General features: G+C 33.9%; 3 protein-coding genes across 3 annotated transcripts; all 3 read right to left on the bottom strand.

Annotated features, from left to right (window-relative positions):
• Positions 1-596: 596 nt before the first annotated feature.
• Positions 597-1,184, bottom strand: LOC125814313 (uncharacterized). Its single transcript, XM_049493785.1, has one exon. The coding sequence runs from the start codon at positions 1,182-1,184 to the stop codon at positions 597-599; it is 588 nt and encodes a 195-aa protein (XP_049349742.1).
• A 4,902-nt stretch (positions 1,185-6,086) lies between these two features.
• On the bottom strand, positions 6,087-7,895 carry LOC125814315 (60S ribosomal protein L30-like). The gene is made up of 4 exons (XM_049493789.1): positions 7,655-7,895; positions 7,460-7,561; positions 6,472-6,540; positions 6,087-6,367 (listed from the first exon to the last, which is right to left on the bottom strand). The coding sequence occupies exons 1-4, from the start codon at positions 7,782-7,784 to the stop codon at positions 6,327-6,329; spliced, it is 342 nt and encodes a 113-aa protein (XP_049349746.1). The 5' UTR covers positions 7,785-7,895; the 3' UTR covers positions 6,087-6,326.
• A 1,467-nt stretch (positions 7,896-9,362) lies between these two features.
• LOC125814312 (uncharacterized) lies at positions 9,363-13,534 on the bottom strand. The gene is made up of 5 exons (XM_049493784.1): positions 11,957-13,534; positions 11,558-11,863; positions 10,819-11,004; positions 10,575-10,726; positions 9,363-10,182 (listed from the first exon to the last, which is right to left on the bottom strand). The coding sequence occupies exons 1-5, from the start codon at positions 13,479-13,481 to the stop codon at positions 9,727-9,729; spliced, it is 2,625 nt and encodes an 874-aa protein (XP_049349741.1). The 5' UTR covers positions 13,482-13,534; the 3' UTR covers positions 9,363-9,726.
• Positions 13,535-19,082: the final 5,548 nt, after the last annotated feature.

Here is a 19,082-nt window from a genome sequence, read left to right as displayed (position 1 = left end):
GGTTCGAAAGTCTTTTTCTGAATTCAGAAAAAATAATGTTTAATTGCACGGTAACAAATATAAACTCAGAAATTAAAGATTAATAATGAATTTATCAAATCAAATATTATTTTTATTTTATTTTTTGTATGAGATAGCACGCATGATGGAATAAACAAAAATAATCATTTGATTATTTCATACATTCATCAATATTCATAGATTAGCTAATACCTTAACCCAAAAATAAAATAAAATTAAAATTATTATCCTTTATCACATTTACCTTAGCTGAGAACAAAAAAATCCTTAAAAAGAATAAAAGTAATTTTTAACAAGCTAAACAATATTATTATTATTTTCAAAAAAAGCCACACCAAACACGCACATATATATATATTTTAGTCCACTAAGAAAAACATTAGAAATGCAGCATAAAGGGATCATTAAATTAAACAAACAAAAAAAATTGACATTCAAAAAAGAATTTAAAATTCAATAACATCCCAACAAAACTTTTTCCTTTAGAGCTAAATAAATAAAAATAATTTAAAACCTAAAAAAAAGCCTCAAATATATGGAAAATCCCATCAATTTCTCATCAAGAGAAGCTTTGCTTATGTATGAACTGGCGTTATCGCCGGCGCCGCCACACCAAACGTACACAAACTCGAACACTTCACTCCTCCGCTTCCACCACCGCCGATCACAACACCACCACCACCCCCATTAACCAATGCCGATTCACTCTCCTCCGGCGCCGTCCGATCAATCTCCCCTTGATCACAACCATCCTTTTCAACCACATCGCCTCCATCAGCAGCATCGTCGTCATCATCTGAATCACCAACGTCGTCGTTTAACGGAATGAGATTCAGCATTAACCTTCCTTCAGTACGGTGAGTCTCGAAATACTCAAATCGCTTCACTTTCTCCTCTTTGATAATCAATCGTCCATCAGAGGTATGATACCTCTTCATCACCCACGGCATTTGTGAAGACGGAACATTCTCCGTCTTCGCAAGCCCTGGGATCGGCGGCGGATATTCCCTCTCAATTTTCACTTTCTTCTTCTCTCTCCTTAATCCAAAAACTCCTTCTCCGCCGCCGCTGGTGCAGCTGAACCACCCATAAGTTCCCAATTTTGAATCGAAAATCAATTCAACACCGCCATCAACACTACCAACTGATTTTGATTTCTCCATGGTAGAAATTTGGGAGTTTTTTGCATGGCATGGGGGATGGAGAAAAAATGTGAAGAAGAGTAGGAGTATATATAGGGGGTGGGGTAGGTGGGGTAGGGTTGGGGTAAAGAAAAAGAATATATTGAAGAAAGGGAAAACAGAGATTTTAATTTGGCAGTGACAGCTAATACTTTGCTCATACTACAATCTCCGGGGATTGGGTTATTCATTTAAGGGATTTATTTTAAAAAATATTCAGATGGTAAAAAAAAAAAAAAAAAACTAAAATTTAGCACCTAATCCCATAATTTACTCAAGGTAAATAACAAAACTTACTATTTAAAGGGTTTAAATATTCCATTTTAAGAAAAAAAGATACAAAGTCACTAGTCTTGTAAAAACAAAGTTTAGTTAATGTATGTTTTCACTCTAATTAATTTTACTTACCAAGCTAGATTAATGAGATAATATTTACTTACCATCCTACTCATTTAACAGATAAGGATGACTAAAATCAGGTTATTGAATTACTTGACAATTGAAATTAAAGTAAGTTTACTACTATTAAGGTAAGTATTCTTTTTTTCCACCACTGTCCTTTGTTTTTAATGAATAAGAAAAAAAATTAGTCATAAGTCAAAGATTTATTAACACGCATTTGACAATATAATGATATCACTAACCTTAATCATATTTCATTATTACATAATATAAAAAGGAGTATCTGAAATTAAAAATGTACACTTGGATTCACTTTATAGTCTCATAATAATTAAATAGAAGGAGTTCTAGCAAAACAACCTTAGTAGATAATTTAATAAAAAAAAGTTGGAAAATATCTTGGAACTGCTAACTTTTAACTTTTATAATGAGATGTCAATGATTGATGATAGTGTAGTTCTAGCATCTTTAGGAATATTTTTTTTAATTATATTATTATTATTATTATTATACTTCTGGTAATGCTAAATGACTAGAAAATTTGACTAGGAATTTAAAAAAATTATAATATTTTTTTTATTTTAAAATAAATTAATCTTTTTTTTATTTTTTAATTAAAAGGTATTAAAGTTAAAAGGGTAAAAATGATTTAAAAAGTAAAACAACATAAGTAAAATACCATTCTGGCCAAATTTTCTGGCCAAAAGGTTTTTTCCTATACTTATTACTCCCTCCGTTTCAAAAAGAGTGGCCTAGTTTGACTTGGCACTGAGTTTAAGAAAATTAAAAAAAAAATTTTGAATCTTGTGGTCCTAAATTAAAGTTATGTAAAATGTACAAAACTGTTCTTTAATCTTGTGGCCTTACACATGCCACGTGGAAAGCTGAAATTAAAATGTTACCAAAAAGAGAAAGAGGTCATTCATTTTGAAATAGACTAAAAAGAAAATGGGGTCATTCTTTTTTAAAAAGAGAAAGTATTTTTTTTTTAAAGTACGAAGAATTAAGACATGGGGTTTGTGGTAGTTTTGTTCTATGTAAATTAAAGGAAGAAAGAGGAAATTTAGCTGGCGTTTGGACATAAAAATTATGAAATTCAGAAAAAATAGAAATATAATTTTTTTTAATTTGTTTGGCTTACTTTAATTAGGCACAAAGTTTAAGAAAAAAAATTGAATCTTATAATTAATTAAATATACTAAAATGTTTACTAATTTTATAATTTTAAACAGATAGAAAAAAATTAAAATTGAAAAGTTTATTTTAAAAAAAAGGAAAAAAATCAATTTTTAAAAATGGATTAAAAAGAAAAGTAGCTCACTTCAAACAGAAAAAAAGAGAGTAGTATATATCTTTTTTCATCCATGGCCAAATGAGAATTAATAATAATAATATATATAGTATATGGTTTTATATATTTGGCAGAATGGGTTGATTTAGGTGGCATGTCAGTGTACACCTAGCCATGTAGGTTTACACGTGGTTGGCACGTGTACAAACACCTTCTTGGCCTTATTGTAGGACCCCAACTACTTCTACTATCATCCCATTAGATGCGTTGGTTTTATGTTTTTCATATTCATCTTTTGAGTTTCGACTAATTCAAATTTGTTTGAAAAAAACAATACTTTGAGGGTATGTGCATGTTATTCTCACAATTGATACACCAAAAAAGAACTGCAGAGGTACTGAATATCTGATGGTCTGAAAGGTTTTGTTCGTGCACACGTTAGATGGCAATTTCAGAATTACTGAATATATATATATATTTCTCAGAATCTAATGCTTTAAAAGAAAATGGAAAATACTGAATATTGTTCATTTGTTTGTATATATTTCTCAGATTACGTGTAACCTCGTGAAAATATTCTTTCAATTTTAATTTTTGAAAAATATAATATGAAAAAGTTAGAAACTATATACATTGTCGATATGTGATAATTTTGTACAATCGATCACCTTTATATGTTATGCGAGATTATTTTATTTTATTTTGAAGTAATTTATCTTATTTTCAGTATTCAATATCTACAATTATTATTTTACAATTTTTAAATTTATTCCCAACTCACTCAACAAAGATTGTTCCAAAGCAGTCCCTTAACTATCCGCCAAATAAGAGATAATAAATTTCGATATAAAATATAAATTTATTTTATTTTGTGTTTGATTATATTAAAATTATTTATGCTATATTTGAGATGTTATTTTTATATCACACTTTACATGGGATAATAATTTCGAAATTGCTAATCTCATAAACCAACAAATGAGGTATTTCCTTCTTTCTCAAAACTCTTGTCTTGTAAAAAAGTTGAGATTAAAATTGAAAACATTTTTTAAAAATCGAAATCGATCATGTTATATTCGTATAAATCATTGTTTATGATGAACCAGACATCTATCAATAAAAAAGTACTAAATAATTTTAGTTTCAATATAACTTATTCACAAAAGTCAAGGACCCCTTATATCATTCTTTTAATTAATTCCAACACACATTTCAGCTGAACTCGACAGCTTTTGTTTTCCGTTTTTGGTTTCTTCAGAAAAGTTCTTTATAACTAATTTAATCATAAGCAAACAATCATTAGGGGATATTTTATTAAATAAAATGCAAGTTCCATGGGCGAGAAAATGACAAAATGGTCCCATTAATTAGGTTCAAAAAATATTTATGCATGCATTGAAAGTCTGGCGGAGGTGATTAGATAGCATATGACAGTTTCAGTTTATTGATAATATGAGTTTAGATAGGAGGTTGTGAATACCACATATTAGGATAGGAGGTTAGTAAATAATGGTATATTGTCGTAGGGGTAGTATTGCTCATGTAGTTTCTTGTCTTTTCATTTTGTCATCATTAAGGTGTTTCTTGTACTTCGACTATCATATTATTTTATTGTAGTTACTGTGATAGTTTCACTTCTATTTATTCGACTATCATAATATAAAAAGGATTGATTGTATTACTCCAATTTTGGAGGAGGTAATATATAAAGTATTCTAGTCAGACATGAACGGATTATCTGGCACTAAACTTGGAAAAGATGATTATTTAATTAATTAATTTTTCTAAGTTAATAATTTCATAATCTATGACGAGATCCCAACAAAGATCATCTCCAAGACATGCCATATAAAGCTCTCATATTATTCTTAATTTTAATCCCAACACATTTCAGCTTTACTCCACAACATTTTTTCTTTTCTTTTTTTGAGGTCTCTTAATTTTTTTTTAAAAAGGGCTCTTTATAACTAAAGTAATCATAAGCAAAAAAAAAAAAGTCCATGAACTCTGCTAGGTGTTGTAATGTTTCAACCAAAATACAAATTAATTAAGGTGATAATAGCTAATTAACTAATTGGATGAATTACGTAAACAACTAATTCACGGGATTAACTATAGAAAAGATATAGGATTACTCTAATTCTGGAGGAAGTAATATTTATATTGCAATTGTCTAGTCAGAGACTTAATCTAACGGGTTATCTGGCACTAAACTTGGAATATGGAAATTTGGCACCGATTATTAACAGTCATAAATGACATGAAATAACATTACTATGAAAAAATTGGAACTAAATTGTCAGGATGTCAAATGGCCGGACCAGGTTACATTTGAAATTGAGTTAATTAATGAACAGACTATTGACTCGCTTAAATGTTATTTGAGTAATCATTACTCAACCAACAACAACACTCTTTCGAAAAAAAGAAAGCCCAGTGGAAATCTGTGAGAGCCCATCCTGTAAACTGTCCATTAAACTTGGATCGTCTCAGTCATATACGACACTGGGCTTCACAGTTAGGTTGAGTGAGACAATCCAAGTCTAATGGACAGTGAAATGATATACTAATATCATTTTCACTTTTAAACACATTATACATTTGAACTAAAGATTTATCAGCAAACAGGACTTGAATACTACCAACATATGACACTATTCGATTAAGAAATTCCATGGCAGATACCTTCAACATCTCCAAAACTTGACAACATAGTCGATGAAACATGGCAGATGCTGCAAGTACAACATTTTGGGCACCAGAGAAAAGGGTCAGGGGCTATGATCACAATAATATCCGCATGATTCATTCCGTTCAATCTTTCTACAGGGCAAGTCTTCTCAAACACTATATTGATATATTATGGCTTTATTGAATAAACTTACTTTTTCATGCAATTGTTAAAAACGAAGGAGAAGATGAAGCACGGTGAGGAAAGTAATCAGTGATGAACATGATTGGCACATAACAGGTGGTGGTTATCGTACTAATGGAAACTTGGTAAAATATGGCATGTATACAAATATAACGCTAAGCCCATAGTACAAACATTATTGAGTATGAGCTTCAAATAATTGCAAACAAAGAAGCTAGACAGATGCAGTTAACAAGAACATATTCAAGTGAACTCATTCAACAACATACCCAACAAAATTGTTTATCAGCAAGTGAACTCATTCAGATATGCAAAATTATCAAGGGAAATTGATCTATGAATAAATCATAATGTATTTGGCCTCAAACTTCTGGAGAAATGATAAAACCAACAAAACTAGATAATACCAAAATACTCTAGAATCTTGGTATAACTCCAAAACACAAAGAACAAAAAGATACTACAGATTCTCTCAACATCAGTAAAATGGTTTAGAGCAGCCCGGCAAAACATTTTCTAGATTGTTTAAAGGGAATGACTACTAGATCACCAACTCTTACTGATCTCCAGGCAGAGACTTGATAATGTCGGAATCACCTGAAACATCATTTCCACGAGTCAGTCGAACTGTGTGCTTTCCCTTTAGTACCCATTATAAGATTTTTACAGAACTACAATTAATAATCTCAAATGCACTTTACCTGGGTCAATGATGCTCAGGCATGACACACGGTGGAACTTTCCACATGCTGTTCCAAGATCAACATTGTCTGCACGCAAAATAGTAAGGGGAAAAGAACACATAGATTAGAAAGCTGTGAAAATACTCTATCTAGTCAAAGACAAAAGTCACATAAAGAAGGTTCCTCAAAACAGGACCTCAATATACCGACAGAAGTTACATCTTCACACCTCCAACCATCCAAAAGAAAATGAAAGAATACAGCACACGGGACTTAGCATCACACAAATATCCATAAACTAGAGAAATGACACTAAAATGCAATATATCCTTAAAAACAGATATGTGGGAATGACTTTTAGTAGAGATTATGTTTAATATATATTAGCAAACCACTGACCCATAAAGCCCAGCACACCTATCCACACCAACATTATGCTGCAGATAAACTAAAGAGCACCGACTTAAGTTTAAATTTTGCAACATAAAATGCAAGGATAGGCTAAAAATACTATTTCAATTGATAGAATAATTTCAATGAATAGCTTATGGTCTTGACAATCTCACGAAGATGAAATCTCAGTGACTGACATTTACTGGTCTCATCTTCTACAAGCATTCACAACTTAAAATTCCTAATTTAAAACATAATTCCCTACATGAGTAGTTTAAAAATGCTTAAACAAGAAAGGGGTTCAGCACTTCGACTTGACCATGATATTGGACATAAACCCATGAGCAGATCTCAGTACCTTCACTTGCGTATTTGATCAAACACACACAATATAGTCCCAGAAATGGGGTCTGAGGAGGCTGGGTGTACTAGGCAGGACTATTTGAACAAATTTATAGCATATCAAATACACTGGAATCTAATGAAATTAAAAACAACATAAAATCTCAAATTGTTCATCAACTAACATGTACAAAATCAATGCCAATACAAATAAACCCAAATGCTAGAACTGGATTACAATTAAAAAAAAAATCATTGAAAATGCACTTACTTCCATTGAAATGGTGAACACCAACTTTAGCAAGCATAGCATAATACTCAATCTCAGATTTCCTCAAAGGTGGGCAGTTGTTTGATATCAATATCAACTTCCCTGCAAAACCCATCATACATTAAACCCAAAAACGCCAGAAAAATACAAAAAACTAACAAAAAGGGAAATTAAAAAGAAAAAAAAAAGAGCAACCTTTTGAGGTCCTGAGAGTCTTGAGCACAGTCTTGTAACCAAGAGTGTACTTTCCACTCTTCATTACGAGAGCCAATCTGTTGTTGATGCTCTCATGGGTCCTCTTCGATTTCTTCCCGGTAGTCACCATTCTTGATTACACAAAGATCTGTGAAACTAAGGGGAAAGGGGAAGGGGGAAAAGGAAGAGGGAGGCTGCGTTTGTAGTACTAGTTGTTATTATATGAGATTAGGGTTTCTTCATGGGCCGCTTTTTGTTGATGAAAATATATTTGATGTTTGCTCACGTGTATGTCACGTGACTGTGAAAATGATGAAATAGGTTGAATGACAATATGGGCCGGGTGGATACATTCTTACTAATTTAAATGGGTTTTGAAATTTAACGGCTAGGGTCGGGTAGTTTATTATTTTGATGAACCTTATTCCTTAGTCATGTCGGGCTAGTCCATTATTATTTTTAAAAGTATTTTTATAATCTTAGTTTCAATTTTAAAATGCTAATATATTATTACATGGTATTAGTGCTTGCTAATCAAGTCTCAACTCACAAATAAAACAATCTTAATAATATTCGTTAAGTTTGACTTCAATTAAAAATTTGATTATATGACTTCAATCTAAATTCACTGTCATTTCATGCAAATATATCGGAGACAACATACAAGAGAATGATCTTGTTGGACATAAAGCTCCATTCTTAAATGGACTTCAAAAATCATAGTCCAACCCTATTGAATTACGAATTGATTTGGGCCTAACCCATATTGATAAATATACATTTATTAACCTTTGATAAATTTACATAATTTGGTTAATATATAATGAATTCAAATAATTTTCTTGGGGTTATGAATGTTGATAAATTAGCTTTTATGATACTTTTAATGAGCAACTTTCACATAGCAAACATAAAAATTATATTTGTATGTTATAGCAAATTTTATGTTTGCTATGGCGCTTTTGATTTGTATAATTCGCTAGATACATCCAATTTTATACAAATTGTTCAGTTTTGTATAAATTTGTTTATACATTGTAATTTGTATAATAAGATCTGTATTTGTATAATTATAAGTGTATAGGACGAAAATATATGTATTTGTATATACACTTTTCTCTCGCTTTATACAAATACAAACGCATTTTATACCGAAATATATAAAATGACTAATTGTATACCGAAAATGACTTATTGTATACCGTATCAGATGACAAAAAAATGAGATGTTTGCTGCGAATTACAAATAAAATAAATTATGGCTATAACATTTAATTTGAATTAATAGTTTGCTACTATTTCATACAATTTCCCCTACTTTAAACACATTATAAACGGCAACTGGCAAATTAAAAACAGGATCTCCAATGGAATGGTTATTCATCAGATGAGTGTTGCAAAAATACAAATGCTATTAAGGTTAGTCTGATAATCTGTTCGTAAGTATGAAATCACGATGATTGTAATCATAAATAAAATGAGATGTAGCAGTCACATAAAAGAAAGTAATCTCGAAAAAAACTACGGTCTTAAAAGTTAGAACACAAGCAAATTTAGCTAAAATCAGATGCAACGAAAGAAAAAGAACCATAATAAAATGACAGCCCGGTGCACAAAAGACTCCTGCGTGCACACAGGATCTAGGAAAGGATGGGTTAATAAATAGAAAACAAACAGATTAGTAAATGGCATTTACAGCTTCAGCACATTGATACCACTTACATAATATATCTCATAACTCAGATAGTTAATATTCGAATAGTTCTCCAGAAATCTGGAGAAAGAAAGAAGTCAGACTAACAGAGATTCTTCATAATCTGAACATTCAGAAGTTTCTTCAACCCAAAGCAAAATACAGTGAAGACTTGCACCTAGCAGCAACCAAAGTCTGCAAGCAGTAACAAACCGAAAATAGAAAAGAAAGGAAAGTCTCAACGAGCCTCAAGAAACTCACTACTCGCCTACAAATTAGACTGCAACTTCTTTATGCGGGCAAACTTGCAGTTTTCAGCATTACACTAGAACACCACTCTACAGATCCATCTAACATGCCCCTTTATTCACCTAAAATCTCAAGGCTTAGCATTTCCCCTAATGGCAAGCTTTTTAGCAACTTCTTCATCTGTCAGCGGTAAATAATAGATACGGGGAGTGGCTTTGGTCTTTCTGAAGAGGTCATCCAAAGTAACAATAGGGGGATCATTTTTATCAGCAACAGGTGAAGGCAGCATCTCTTTTGTTGGAGGAGCACTAGGAGGAGCAGGTGGTGGCTGGCGTGTGAGTGAATGTTCCAACTCAGCTTGCTGTTTGCGACCCTGCTGCTGAGCAGGTGGTGTTTGAACAGAGGATGAAGCAGGCACAGCAGGACTGGTAACTTTCAGTGGAGAAGCAGGTTCCCGACCCTCTATCTTGGTTTGCACCTGTTGAGGATCAACAAAATCTGCAACCAGGAGACGACCTCCATTTGGTGGCCATTGGAGATTGTACACTGCGTTTCTGGTCTCTGTGGCTTCTTCTACCGAAGAATACTGTAAAGAGAACATGTACCAATTAATTATGCTGAACCACTATGGAAGGAAACACAATATATATAGACTTTTCTAATAAGTTCAAGAGAGCATTGCCAAGAAGCCAAATCATACAAGTTACAACGCATTGCTATTTGGGTATGCATCTCTGAAAGGCAATGATGCGTATTAACATGCTATGTTGTGACAAATTGACCAGAGGGACTTAGGCCAACTGGTGCAGCATCAAGGTTTCAAATAATGCCCATCCCAATGACAACTGTCCCCCAACCCTGTCCTTTCCTAAGAGTAGCCAGCCAAATTAGGCTACTGATGCTTCATTGCAAGTATCATTTAAGATGGAGAAACTCAATAAGCATGAAATGCAGTAGGAGATCAGGGCAAGATTGTACCGTGACATAGCAATGGGTCTTTATCTGGTCCATCCAGAAACAGCAGACTTCACCAGTCCTTGCAAGGAGCTCTTGCACAGCTTTCAGCGTAAAAGGCCGCAAGAAATTCTCAATTTTGAGAGAAGTAGTGGCTGTTTTTGAAGACTTTGGTACTGGAATATTAACAGAACATTAGAAGTAATTATTCTTGTGCTGCTACTGTTGCATTTGAAACTCATGCATTACCAAGAAAACAAATACTCACCAAAGCGCTCCTTGGGTGAATCCCCACCAACTGTAGAGTTAGTCCTGCCAAGGATGGGTTTGATAGGGGTGGGCTGAACAACCTTCTTTGTTAAAGCAATACTAGAATTTTGGGGTTCAGCAGTCTTCTCAGTGTTCCATCTACGCTGCCTCTTTGCAGGCTCTTTACTCCCACCTCCTGCTTCATCTACAAAGAATGCACAAGAAGTCGAAAATCTTAGGAACAAAATTATGGAATAAGAAAAGAATAAATCGTATTCTTATTCGCCATTATCGCTATAATTATCCAAAGTTGATGTAAATGGAGAGGGCTTCATATCCCACATTGCAAGAAGATTCTAATACCTGCCATTGGTATCAGAAATTTCATTATACAGACACACTCTAGTAAGCACAACTTTAGCTGCTTTCCAGTTGTGAGCTTCAACTTTAACAATGAAAAAATAGGCAACTTTTTGTGGCCATATTCTAGTAAAACATGTGGCCCAATCAAATGTTTGAGCTATACAAAAGTTTCACCATTTAAAGCTTCACAAAATCAATTCAAAGAATACATAAGCAACGAACAGCTAACTCTAATATTCTTTTCTTGATAAGGAAGCAACAAATCCTAATAATAAAATTGTAAAAGTAAAAAAGAAGAAGTAATCAATAAACATGTGTAGAATAGAAGGAGGAGAGAATTTACTGCATAAAAAAAAAGAGGGAAAGAGAGACAATTAAAGAGAAGACATGAGTACCTTGAAACTTTCTCTTCTCTGACAAAGCAAGAGACTTATCTTTAGTTTCTTGAGGAGACGCAACCTTCTCAGAAGGAATGTCTAGCTGCATTGCATCAGAAGAACCAATTGGTCGAACTTTGGGCTCTTCTGTCATTCCCGTAATAAACTCTTCAGTCTTGTCATTCTCCTTCTTAGAAATATGATCAAAATCCACATGCTTTGTATCTACTACATCCTCCTCCATGGAATCATCAGCTGAAGACTGATCCAAGTTTATCTTTTCCATATTCTCACCATCCACTACATCGGCTATCTTGCTAAAATCTGCAAGCAAAGAAACAACACAGAAGATCTGGAAGAACTGGTCTTAGGAAAGAAGAGAACGTTCATTTTTAGTGGAAGGAGGTGCTTCCTTACCTTTTCTATCATCACCAGAAGCAGCAAGACCATGTGTATCTTCCGCAGATGCCTCAATTTTCATGGGTGACAAACTAGGCTCTTCAACATCACCTAAAGTTCTAGCATTTTCAAACTGTATATCGGGTTGTTGCTCACTATTATTTGGAGTCTTACTCTCGAAATCATGCTCTACCTTGGAAACGTCAACAGAAACCTGATCTGCATTGTCATTTTTCATGCTAAATTTCACATCTGAAGATTTGTCATCATCAGTTTCTCCAACAAGACCCTGCATCTCATGTGGCATCTGACCATCCAATGGATGAGAGCTACCAACACCTGATAGGTCTTTGCTGGATGACTGCAGCTCCATCTCTTGCCTAACAACTTCAGTTTCTAATTTGACATTATCAGCATTCAAATTATCATTTAAATCTTTATTTTCATTAATGGGCAAAGTATCAGTAGAAAATGAGTCAGATTTTACTTGAGACCCTAAATTAGGGTTGACCTCATATACCTGAGTGGCTGGATTGGACATATCTGGCTCAGCATCCATGTCTGAGAGTTTCAGACCCTCATTATCCAACTTAATGCTGTGGTTTTTCAAGGCTTCCTTTGATGTTACTGGGGTTACCTCCACATCATTTTCTTGTCTCCCAAGGTTGTCCTCAAGCACTCCCTCATAAGATGAAATTTTCATATCCTCAACATCCTCTCTAGTACTACCGACTGGAATAGAACCATCCCGGACTTCAGATACCCCATCAACAACATAATTATCCTGAGAAGAATCAATAACCTTGTGTTCCTTATCAAGTTTGTCTTCACCAAATTGATCAGTAGATGCAATCTCATTTATAACACTAGTGCTACCAACAGGTGCCCCCAAATGTTCTGATTCTCCAGCAGTGGTATCTCCAGTTGCAACCTCATCCAAGACTTTATTCTGGTCAATTTCAACAAGAGAATTCTTGGTGCTGGCACTGGCAACATCACCATCAATTTCGTTAACTTCATTTTGGTGATGCTTCAGAACATCATCATTACCTCCAGTTGCAACCTCATCCAAGACTTTGTTCTGGTCTATTCCACCAAAACAAATCTTGGTGCTGGCCCTAGCAACATCACTGCCAATACTGTTAAATTCATCTTGGTATTGCTTCTGAACGTTATCAACCAATATATCAGGATTACTATTTGGTTGAGCATCATCAAGACCACATGTAGCATCAGTAATCTGATCAGAACCATTAGTAACTTCAATTTGGGGATGCTCCAGAACATCATCAACCAATTTAACAGGATCAGGCTCGGGTTCAGTATCTTCAAGACCACTGGCAGGATCAATGTCACGACCATCATCCTTACTCGCTTTAACTGCAGCAGCTTCCATTTCTATGCAGATAGCTTCATTTAATCGCCTAACCAGATCATCCTTCAAACCTTTTGTCGTTAAGTTCCTCCTCTTAAGCTCTTCCCTTAATTCTGCTACTTTCCATTTATTAATTGGACGATTATCAAGCACAGGGTAGTCCGACATCTTAGCCACCAAGTGAAAAAATCACTTTGACAAACCTGAAAGTTACAGACATATAAAACTTTAAAAAAGAGACCTGAATGGATCTCAAAATCAAGAAAAGACAAAATCCTTATATGCAGATCTTTTCCTCTTTTTTTTTTTTTAACATTAGCAAAGATTAGTAGTCTCACCTCTATAGAAATTTCAACTAAACATGACAGGTTTCAAAAAAATGCATATTTGTAGTGGATAAGACTTTCTTTATTGTGTTCTCTTTTTCTCTTTTTTCTTGAAAACACAAAATGTACTCGCATATTGCACACCAAGCCGGTGTTAAAATATATAATAGGAGTTTGAGCAATATTCAGTTGAAGTTGGAAAAGAGTATTTGGAAGTTAAGTTGTATTTGGATATGAATTTCTCCTTGAATATAGGAATAGAAATGAAAGATTGGTGAGTAAAATCCATCATTTAACTTGAAATACTCTTCAACAAGTTTTTTAATATTTTACCAAGATCTCAAATACTAATGACCAAGCAAAAACCTAATATAGTTCACGGCTCGGCAACATTCAACTATCATGTCTTGCCAACTCTTAATAAGAAAAGGAATATACTCCTTTTTTTTAAAAAGAGAAAAGGTATATACTCCTTGTAAGTTGTAACACAAAAATACATATGGAACACTAAGAATTGCATCTTGTCAATATTAAATTCAGGCAACTCCCAGTATCCATAAGACAACCCGTCTTACTGCTTACTTCCTCACTTTGGAAGTTTTCTGTACCTTCTATCTATGTAATTGCTTCAGGTGCTAGCACTGCCCCTGTTCGAGATAACACCTACATGACATCAAAACGTGAAACACTAGGGCCCATAGCTGTAAGAAACTCTTATAATGCAACAAAAAATGGTTCCAATCTTCCTCATACTCCTTGCACATGAACCATCACCTCATCAATATCGTCTCCATCTCTCAAATTTTCAAATGTAAGAAATGCTTCACATGCTAAATACAAAGTGAAAATGCAACTCCTCAGCATCTTTGCATTCTCTTTCCTACTAACCAAAGGCAAAAAAAACGACTCTTCAATTACATAGACTCCAGAATATGAAGCTGCTAAGAGCACAAATAACTTCACTCTCAACATGTCCTCTAGATTGTCCAATTCCATATCCACAAATTGACTGGATGCTGCAACTATTACATGCATCACAAATGAAGAGAGATTCCAGCCAATCTAACAACCCTAGAGCAGCCTCTCTTTTTTTCTCCAGAAACCATGCACCTCATTCTATGCGACCACCAGGTTACCGGTGAAAATGCATGGGGCAGCCAACGGAAACAAAGATTTGGCTATTTAGCAATTTCTCTAAAAGATTTTCCAGTTATAATTTTATGTTACCCTCTTCATACCAGTTCTTCTATGGATTTCTATCCTTCCCAAACATCAACCACAACTTATCAAGAATATATCTATTCATAAAGGATTGTCAGTGAAATACTCTTTCCTTTTAGTCAGTCCCATCTGTTCTATGTGTTCCTCTCTATCATGCACTTGCTCTTTCAAAATGGTTGCCGCAACACATTTAAGAACAAATTCTGGTGTATTCTTTCATACATGTCTCAATCCCTTAATAGTTCTTCATAGAGTTTACATTTCATAATCACAATGGTTGCTACAATACACTTAAGAACAGTTTGGTGTACTCTTTCATACATGTCTCAATCCTCAAGAGTTCTTGTTCAGTCACATTATAGAATTATCAGTTAGAATTTTTTATTTTTTTTTATGACAAGGGAAACCCGCGGCCGCTACCCTTTGGGTGCACACAGGGTAAAACTGCAATAGCTCGCAAACCACATAGGAGAGGTAACCCGCACTAGGCAAGCCCGGTGCGACGAGCTCGACCCAGAAGACAAACCCCTTGCTTTCCCTGGCAAGGGGTTTCGAACTTGAGACCTCCAACATGGAAGTCACAAGCCCAAACCACTGGGCCATCCCTAAGGGTTTATCAGTTAGAAATTAGCCTTAGGCCTTATTAAGACATAGTCAATTTTTCACTTAAACTTAAGTTGCTGGTTCTAACAACTTACCAAGTAAGAAAAGAATATTTCCCTCATAAGATTTCACCATTTTTCCAAGTGAAATGCATGTCCAAACATCATTTCAATTTCCAAATACCCTTTCTTATTGTACTGGCATGACCCCACTGATTTGTTTTCGATCAGAGCATCAAGCAGGCAACCCAGTTCTACTTGACTAAACCTGTGCTCCTCCAAGGAGAGAGTTTGCTTTACCCAACTCCATTTTTGATAACAAGGCAGTTCCTCCCGATAAAATAGAAGGACAGCTGGTGTTGAAGCTCTGCTCTCCTTTGTATATCAGGAAGGAAAGGGCGTTCTAGTTACGGAACCAGAACGGGGCACGGAGTGGGCGCAACCTCGAGCTCGGAAATGTGCAGTTGTGCTTACAGGCTTGGAACTCTGATGAATGAAGTAAGAATTTCAGGCTAGGGCTTAAGAATTAACATCTAGGTGCTTGTCTAGTTCCGGTGAGACCGTTGACTTTGCGACAACCCGAGGTTACCACCTTCTTTGCTTGAACCTCAGGTATTCTTCCTTCACTCACATATGAAATTGAAGCAAACTTAACTTCAAATATCATCAAATTAACCACACGCTTATTACAACAACATATCCCGTGTAATCCCACAAGTGGAGTCTGGGATGGTAAGATGCCCACATGCCAACTAAATCATTAGATTCTCAACATCATCTCAGGTAGATTTAAGCCCACAGTAAATAGAACCTCCTTCAAAGATTTGGTCTTGCACCTCTATATAGTAAAAATTTATCAGAAATTGTTGGTTATATCTATCCTATGCCTTCCTAATACTTCTAGACCTTACTTTTAACCTCTCATATGGTGATGCCCAATCAACCACAACCTACATCCCCATATTTATCTTTCCATTCTAACACAAAATAAGGACCACCCTGCAAGACGAAATTTAAACTTGGCATGCATAGATAATACCAGTTACTTGCAAAGAAGTTGTTTTTATGGCAAAAGACTCCTAGTAAATATTTATACTAATGCACGTACTGAACCTCGCAAAAAATATAGAAGCTAGTAACTTTTTGTAATTATACCGGGTATGTCGTTGTTGTGATATGTTAATTGCTGCTTCTTTTTTTATCATTTTCTATATTTGTTGTATGTGGTTTTATCTTTTATGTTAGTTATCAACATTTTTCAATATATTTTTTTGGGTAATTATGGTGTCCGGATCAGCTTGCGCACCACTCAATTAATTCCTACCTACCACCACTACTAGGTAACTCTATCCACCAAGGCTAGAACATATGGAAAGAAATCACCTAGTGTTTTATCCCTGCTGGGATTTGAACCTGAGACCTCGTGGTGCTAAACCCACTTCATTGACCACTAAACCACACCCTTAATCAACATTTTTCAAATATTCTGCTAAGATCCTCATATTTAAATATTAATACAAGCTCCTCTCATACAGAGAGTGCTAAGTGCTTTCCGCGCCTATATAAGTGGTAGCCAAATATATAGGACTAAGAAGAAAGATAAGGCAATATAAGGTTAAATCAGTCAATAAGCATCGGTATTTACTGAACAAATGCACTCAAGAAATGTAAATCCAACATAAGGTATAAGCATCTTAAGAAAACGACTACCTGGTGGAACTTACTAGAGCTATGAACAAAATTGTCCATAAAGAAACCATATCCAATCACAAGTCCAATATAAAGTAGCTAGATCTCAGTCTTCCAAATAAAAAAATTGCAAGAAAACAGTAGCTTTAACTTTAAAACTCAAATATATTAACCCCCATGTCTTTCTTGCTTCTAATTTTAACCCAATTGCATAACTTTACACTAAAAAAAAATCTTTGTTCCTACCCAGCCCAAACGTTTCAACATTTTCTATTCACGAAAGTGAAAAATCAAAAATTCAGACAATTAATGAAATGCGTACTTACCAGTGCAAATAGTCACTAAAAGACCGAAACTTTCGACCAAAAAGATGGTGAAAACCCTAGTTCCAGAACAGAAACGAGAGAAACCCTAATCCCAGAAACAAAAGCACACAATTGTTAGAAACAGAAACAAATTAATACAAATCTAAGCAAAACAATACAGTAATCCTAAATTATATTGATCTGTTAATAATATATATATATATATATCAATACACGTATAATTTATATAAAAATGACAAAAAAACACTGTTCTTTTGGAAGAATATCGAGTTTGTAAAATGCTAATGGCTTGAGATGAAGAGAATTTCTAGGGTTTTAATTTATGGAAGCTGTGAAATTTATCGAAAGCGGAGAGCGAGAGAGAAAATAGATAAGATTTGTTAACCTTCTGTCTATTGCTGCTACTGCCAATGGACGAATCGGGTCTTTCGGGTCGTCATACATATATGCCTTATACTCTTGTGAATTTGAGGGGAAGTGCATTAATAGCTAATTTTGGTACTATCATTTAAGTCGGATCGAAAAACTATATAATTCTTTTATAAATCTAACCGCACCATAGAAGTTTATAATTTGTTTTTTATAAAAATAAAATTATAAATCTAATAGCAGGATTGATGTTTATAATTTTTTATAAATCTAGCTATTTTGAAAACTATATTAAGCATACAGAACTAAAGTTAAAAAGATTTGCATCTGAAATTTGACTTAGATTGGTTTGTCAAGGCTAAATCATTTGGCAAAGTCAAAACTTTGTTTCATTTAAAAGAAAAGATTAATCGATGATCCGAAAATAATTAGTATAAAATTATAAGTATAACTACTCGAGCTTAAGGTCTGAAAAGATTGTGTTATGATCTATGAATATTTTCACCAGTTTAACTATTATTTATTAGTTTATATATATTTAGCTTTGTCTCTTCTCTAATTTTGTACTTTAGCCTTTGAGTGAACTATGATTTAGCATAAGTTTACTGCATGGATTGCTACTAGGAGTATGAAATGTGTGCATTTGTTTGAGCCTTGCATGGGAGAAATATTTAGAGAAGAAAAGATGGAGAAAAACAAAAGCTCCTTATAAAGTTTGGTCACAGGGAGGAATATATAATATTATATTGAGGGTAGTTGTTGGAGTATATAATACTAATAAAATTATCCGCGCTTCGCGCGAAAATTTAATATCACAAAATTTATAAAATAATACTTAAAACCTATCAGTCATTAAAATTAAAACAATATGTTATCTTACATACAAGATTACGTAATAACAAATATTAATAATGTAAAGGAAAATGAAAATTATTATATCTTATCATTTATCCTTAATAACATAAGCATAAATTAATGTTTGTAAAAATACATACCTAGATCTTTAACATAAGCAATGGTGTCAGTGAACCACTCAACAGGAGTAAAATACACAAATATTTAATTGTGATGATGAAGAGATTCAAAATTTTCATTGTTTTAAAATGAGAGGAAATCCCTCTATTTATAGACAACAAAAGGAAGTGTGAACAAATGCTTATTGTGCCTTATCGGAAAGGTTACAACTATTTAGAAAAGGTCACAACCTTTCATAAACATCACAATTTTTCATAAAAA

The sequence above is a fragment of the Solanum verrucosum genome, unplaced genomic scaffold (assembly GCF_900185275.1).
Source record: "Solanum verrucosum unplaced genomic scaffold, falcon-dt-bn FXZP01000230.1, whole genome shotgun sequence".
NCBI classification, from domain to species: Eukaryota; Viridiplantae; Streptophyta; class Magnoliopsida; order Solanales; family Solanaceae; genus Solanum; species Solanum verrucosum.
The sequence above is the reverse complement of the archived record's forward strand: the minus strand, read 5'-3'. Positions and strand labels throughout refer to the sequence as shown.

Excerpts from the sequence above, each read along its gene's own strand:
- LOC125814313 (XM_049493785.1), bottom strand. The coding sequence starts at position 1,184 with ATGGAGAAATCAAAATCAGTTGGTAGTGTTGATGGCGGTGTTGAATTG.
- LOC125814315 (XM_049493789.1), bottom strand. The coding sequence starts at position 7,784 with ATGGTGACTACCGGGAAGAAATCGAAGAGGACCCATGAGAGCATCAAC. Across the intron at positions 6,541-7,459 it reads TGTTCACCATTTCAATGGAA|ACAATGTTGATCTTGGAACA; the intron begins GTAAGTGCATTT and ends TTTTGCGTGCAG. Across the intron at positions 6,368-6,471 it reads CCTGAGCATCATTGACCCAG|GTGATTCCGACATTATCAAG; the intron begins GTAAAGTGCATT and ends ATGATGTTTCAG.
- LOC125814312 (XM_049493784.1), bottom strand. The coding sequence starts at position 13,481 with ATGTCGGACTACCCTGTGCTTGATAATCGTCCAATTAATAAATGGAAA. Across the intron at positions 11,005-11,557 it reads AGAGAAGAGAAAGTTTCAAG|ATGAAGCAGGAGGTGGGAGT; the intron begins GTACTCATGTCT and ends CATTCTTTGTAG. Across the intron at positions 10,183-10,574 it reads AGACCCATTGCTATGTCACG|TATTCTTCGGTAGAAGAAGC; the intron begins GTACAATCTTGC and ends TTCTCTTTACAG.